At 41.3% G+C, this 6,000-nt stretch overlaps 1 protein-coding gene across 2 annotated transcripts; it reads left to right on the forward strand.

The window, feature by feature from the left end:
* Positions 1–271: 271 nt before the first annotated feature.
* LOC144539533 (uncharacterized) lies at positions 272–2,044 on the forward strand. 2 transcript variants are annotated; one of them, XM_078284946.1, is made up of 2 exons: positions 272–318; positions 1,570–2,044. In XM_078284946.1, exons 1-2 carry the CDS (start codon positions 291–293, stop codon positions 1,833–1,835), a joined length of 294 nt encoding a protein of 97 aa, XP_078141072.1. In that variant the 5' UTR covers positions 272–290; the 3' UTR covers positions 1,836–2,044. The 2 variants fall into 2 exon arrangements, with proteins under 2 accessions (XP_078141072.1, XP_078141071.1); XM_078284945.1 differs by lacking the exon at positions 272–318 and adding an exon at positions 1,145–1,374.
* The last annotated feature ends 3,956 nt before the right edge of the window (positions 2,045–6,000 follow it).

Consider the following 6,000-nt stretch of genomic DNA (forward strand, 5'->3'; position numbering starts at 1 on the left):
CCGCCATTGTTTTACTTCGCTACTTCGCTTAGAAGATATCAAAAGCAAGAGCAAAACATGCTAAATGTTGCGTTGTTGGCTTCAAGGCTGAACACAAAGCTCTACATTGCCTCCCAGCATCGGAAGATAAAAATATTGTTTTTACAATAACATTCTGACTACAGTAAACTTAGTCCAAATTTGCATGTTTGTGCTAACCGCTTTACCTCGGACTGCTTCGTAAACGAGTGTCAATACAAAGCAGGATTTTCATCAAAACTGCTCCTGAAAGATGGATTTATCCCAACTGGATGTGGCCCAACAGCAAATGTGCAATCGGTAAGTGTCGCCACTTTGTGATAATATTTACAGTTGGGTACATTCAGCTAGGCTTGACAACACGTCCCGCTTTGCTAACGTGTGTAAAGTTATGTTCCATTTGCTTGTTTGCGACATTGTTTTCATGTTTATTTTTTAATACAGTCTATGGTGCTTTGTTGCTAAATCAGTTGCCTTGTCTGGAGAGATGTGTCCGCTAACGTAGCTTGAGAATGAGAAATGGATAAGGTAGTTCATGGTATTTCAGTCCGATTAGCATCGGGTAGCGATTTAGCTCCAGTCTGATGAGAGAGAGTTTGATGCGGGCCTGTGAATACGAGGAAGCCTGTTAGCCACAACGACAACAGTTAGCAATAGGGGCAAAAACATGTGCAGCTAGAGTCGGTTGTAGGCTACCTCAGCCGGCCAAAACGAGCACCTCGTCTCGTTAACCCGGTGCCGTTAGGACACATGTACTATAATCAAGGTTAGGGGCTAGTTGAAGCAAGCTAATCTAGCGTTAGCGCTAACGCTAGCTCCTCTGGCTCACTTTGCGGACACATCTCTGTACACGAGACAACCGCAACTGTAACGTGGCAAAACTCGAAAAGTACCTTGTCGATCAGGGACTCTTGTCAACATGAATATTTCACTTCTAACACCAAATGAATGGATGGTTGATGAGATGTAACATTTCACGTTCTTCTCTTTGCACCTAGTCTTGTAAATCTAGTCTTGTAATCAGCTAGGGTTGTGGCAACCTAGAAAACCTAGAAAACCTGAACGATGACAAGAAATACTACCTCTCTGGAGGTTATAATGTCCTATTTTCCTTGACTGTGGAGGAGACATTTAGAATCAACTACATAGTAATTATTGAGGCTGTAGTTTGTGGTAATGTAGTTTTGGATTGCAGAGATTTCAGAGTTGGCTCTTCAGCTGTCCCCTTTGTTCCTCCACAACCTAGCCTGACCTCCCCACCTATCAAGAGACCATCCAGGAGACCCGTCTTGACCTAACAGAGGAGGATGAGGAGGACCCTGGGTCTGCTTAGCCGACCCCCTGAGCCAACTTTCAGTATGTTTACCAACACATTTTTATTGCACACACAAAACTTTGTAAATATGAAAATTAAATAAATATACAAATGTCATAAAGTATAAACTATAGTATAAAGTAATCTATAAATGAAAATTGCAAATTTGCTTCACACTAGTATGTGATGTACACTCTTGTAATGGAACTGATTTCTGTGTTTCTGTTACTCCACAGATTACGTCGATGAGTTGATGGACCTCATCTTTGATCACGTCTTCCAGGACCCTGCACCTTATGTGAGCCAGGTTTTCATGATCCCCGTCCCAGAAGACCCGTGCGCCCAGTCTGACAGGCCAGCCAAGGAGGACGTCATTGCAGCCACGTGTCTCGGTTCAATCAAGAGGCAGTCTGAACCCGACATAGCTGGCAGCATCAGGGAGCTCACAGCATATGCACAGCACCACACACACTGGTATCACTACTCTGACCCTGCGACCTAGAAAGCCCCAGCACTAGCTGACAAAGGATCTGTAGGCTAGACACTGAGAAGAGGGTACACATACTGTCAATATATTTCATTTGAATACTTAGTCTCTTCTTTTGTTGTTTTGGTTATCTGGCATGAGGTCAGGTTGTAGTTGGGTGTTTTCCACGAATACATAACAGATAACTAAAAACATCAAATTATAAATCATTTTTGTGATTGATACTGCACTACTTTACTACACTGCAGTAACTGCTACAGTGAACACTCCCCTGTGTACACTTACAGATGTAGATTTTGTAACATAGCAGCACCCCATTATGGTCCTGCAGCAGTGTTATGTTTTTACATGTGCCTTTTTTATGCCTTTTCTATAATAAAATAATTTTATTCTGTATGAACAGTCAAGTGTTGTGGTTACTTTTTGGTTTCACGTTTAATTTACATGGGTGTGTAAAGGGAAAAAAATATATAACCCCACACACACTGTCTACACTTACATGCAAGTGTAGACAGTGTGTGTGGGATTATATTACTTTTTCAGTAACTTTTGTCCGATGCCCCTGTCACTAAAAGACTTTTAGGTGTGCTACAGTTGTTTCTCTACATGGATGTGTAATAAAGTAGAACACAGATATTTTACTCAAATTTATTGTCATGTACAGTATTATCCAAAGTCACATGTTGGCCATATTATTTGGCAAATCAATTCATGCACAGAATGCATAAAAGAAACTTATTGTTCTATACCTCTGCTTTATAAATGTTCATTGCATTCTGTAGTGAGAACACATTCAAACATACAGGCTCCAGACCAGGATGATCAACATGCATGTAGGTGGATCCTGAAGCCGATTCATTCTTCTGGTAACCTAAGGAATGAGAAAGGGTAACTTATTGAATTTTGCTAGCTTCATAAGAACATTACACTGACAATGACGTTTATATTATATGTTTATCATTTAGCACAGACAATGCAGAGTAAATGTGAGTACTGTACAAACTAATGTAACATACGACATAAACAATAAAGGTGTCAACTCTAAAAGAGGTAAGATGTTATGTACAGGGGGAATGACCAGCAGGCCTCCATGAGATGCAATGTTTGAATATTTCAGCTACAGTTCTAAAACTGTTGAGCTTTCTATCGCTAGCCAGTACAACGGCAATTGTAAGACACTTCATGGAATAACATTACAGCAGCTATCCAAGTAGCCAGCTAAAAGCTACCGACACCTACTGTGTTGACTAGACAGCCTCAAACCACTGGCACCGGTGAACGTCAGGCTCAAAATGAATCAAACAAACCATACAGTACAGTTACCTTGCGAGACACTCCGGCAGGTAACGTTAGATATCCTTTTTATGGGATATAAATTTGTCCGCTATGGCTATCCAGAAAGACAACATAGCCGACGCAACCACATACACACGCACGGTAAGAAAGTACGAAAACAGTGAAATTTCAACCTACCGTTCAGAGACATCCTGCTGTAACCGTGTCTGTAAAACTTCGGCAGTTGCCTCCTCTTGTTCAGTTGACAGATTCCTTCTCAAACATGTACGGTTTTACATGTTGTGTCACGGAGTTTTCTTCTACAAGGAGCTGCCATGCTAGTTTTGGGTTTTTTCCATGTCTGCACCCTCCCCCCTCACCCAGCCGATCAGGCGGCCAATCAGAGCAGCGCCTCATTATCATAGCAGCCCCGCCCACTCAGAACAGCGCATAGTTAATGAGGGGAGAAACTGAGAGGATGGAGAGGCTCCACAGAGCCTGGATTTGTGTGTTTTTTTGCAACAGAATTCGTAACCTTGTTTTAAAGACCACTGAGAAATGTTTTAAACAGCTAAAAAGAGCATAATATGGGACCTTTAAAATAAAATAATGCAAAACGCAGCCTATGCTATATAGTACATCACTTAAACAGTGAGGAAACATTTCTTCTAAAGTTACAAGCAAGCCATACCCAATGTAGATAAAAACAAAAAATAGCTGAAAACAACATTCCATCTCAATACATTCAATTCCCTATTCAGCATGAGATCAACAAACATGTCCTATATTGTTTCTCCATAACACAACAATACAGGGTACATCACAGGACTAATCAAATATCATTCGTTTGGTCAGAGAAGTCACAAAGCTATATTCACATTTACGTCTTTGTATTTTCAGACACAATCACTACTGAACTTTAGTGATCATCATCATCACAGTAAGGAGGAATCCACTCTTCTGGTGGAGTTCGCATTTTAACATACTGCTGAACCGCACCACCAACCACACCACCTAACCACCTATACATGAGAGCACGCATACACGTCAAAGTACAAGTACAAAAGCAAAGAACTATGCCTAACACAATTACAACTGGAATCAATAATTGTATCAACATGGCTCCCCAAGGTCCTAACCTATCAGTTAACCATACTTGGAAACTATAACCTGCTGATGCCGAGGGACCAAAAGCATCTCTGATTACTTCCAAAGCATCAGTAACACCAGTAAGATTATCTGTATTATCGGGAATCAGAGTGAAACAAACATCACCAGTAAGATTTAAGGTAGTACAAAGTCCTCCTGTCTTAGCCATAATATAATCCAATGCCATTTCATGTTTTAGTAGAGTAAGCCTATGTGATTTACTAGTCTCTTTAAGCCATTTAAACCCTGCAATAGTCTCATTAGCAAAAGCAGACATAGTATAAGTAATGTTGTCAATGTGATCGGCTAGATAAGTAACACCATAGTGTGGAAAAAGGCCTATTGCCCACTTTTCACCCAAAGATATTCTTCAATGATACGATTCTATATTATGAAACTTAGCCAAATCACGTTTATGCAAACGTTCAGCATGGTGATCAGCCTTAGAGTCAACTGGGACCATATGTAAATTAGTAATGGTCAGATTTGCAAGAAAACAACAGCCTGACCATTTTGCAGGAAGAAACAAGTAAGCTTTAGTTCCACAAATCCAATACACAAAAGGAAAAGGAAGAAAACCTCCTTCCAAAGAGTGGGAGAGCGATGTGCGTACTAAGACAGTATTATCTTCTATACGCATTGTAATTTCTAGTGAAAAATCTTTAGCAGTATATGCTTGATAACTCTTACATCTAGATATACCCAAATACGAACCTGTACTATTTTGACAAACACAACTTACTTCACGTGCAGGTAGCAACCGAGGGCGTTCAATAGGCACAATAGGATTTAAGTCTTTTGATGGGGCTGGCCACAAATTAGCACAGCACCAATCAAGGCAAGCTTCTAACCTAGGCACATTAACATCCCCTTCCCAATATTTGTGTTCCTTAACACATTCAGAATAATTCATAGACCTATTTGAACGATCCATAATAATATAAACAGCAAACAATTCACAAGGAAAAGGATGAGCTTCAAGGTCAAAAGGACGATTAGCAACATGAGTCGTCTTATATGCAGCAATAACAGATTGATTTGGATAAACTTGGTCTCTCATATACATAAGGAAATTGTACCAATGATTATTAGCAGGATTATATGGATCTGTCAAATCAGAGGTAGCATCAAATCCATACGGCTTCCAATTCAGTATAGCCCGCTTCTTTCTTTTCAATGAGGATACCGTGTCTTTCCAAATTGTCAGTCCGGCACTGTGTTCCATGTCTGCGTCTTCAATATCAGTGTGCATGTCGGTGTTGGGAGTAAGTGAGCTCGTGCGCTCTGACGACTTCCGCTCTCCAGGATCATCTGGAGGTGTGCTCCATGGTTGCACAACGAGGAGGGTGATGATTACACCCACGAAGAATGCCGCCATCTGGACTCTATGACAGGCATCTTCTCCTAAGCCCCACAGACCAGGCTTACGCCGGGGTGGAATCATCTCGAGGGAAGGATTTACACTGGGATGCGTAAATCCAGGTGTCTCTCTCAGCTATACGGACTGCAGTTGGTGTAGTCAACAACACCTGGAATGGTCCGGTCCAACGAGGTTGATGCCAGTACTTCCTTCTCAGATCCTTTACCACCACCCAGTCCCCTGGTTGGATTGTATGGAGTTGTGCTGTGATGGGTTCAGGAAGAGCAGCTTTCACCTTCGGAAAGATAACCTTCAGAACATTGTTAAGGGCACAACAATACTCCATCATATCATCATCTAGACTAACCAGAGTCAGCCTGTTCTGGGGAAAAGGTG

This window comes from Centroberyx gerrardi, chromosome 7, assembly GCF_048128805.1.
Source record: "Centroberyx gerrardi isolate f3 chromosome 7, fCenGer3.hap1.cur.20231027, whole genome shotgun sequence".
Classification (NCBI taxonomy): Eukaryota; Metazoa; Chordata; class Actinopteri; order Beryciformes; family Berycidae; genus Centroberyx; species Centroberyx gerrardi.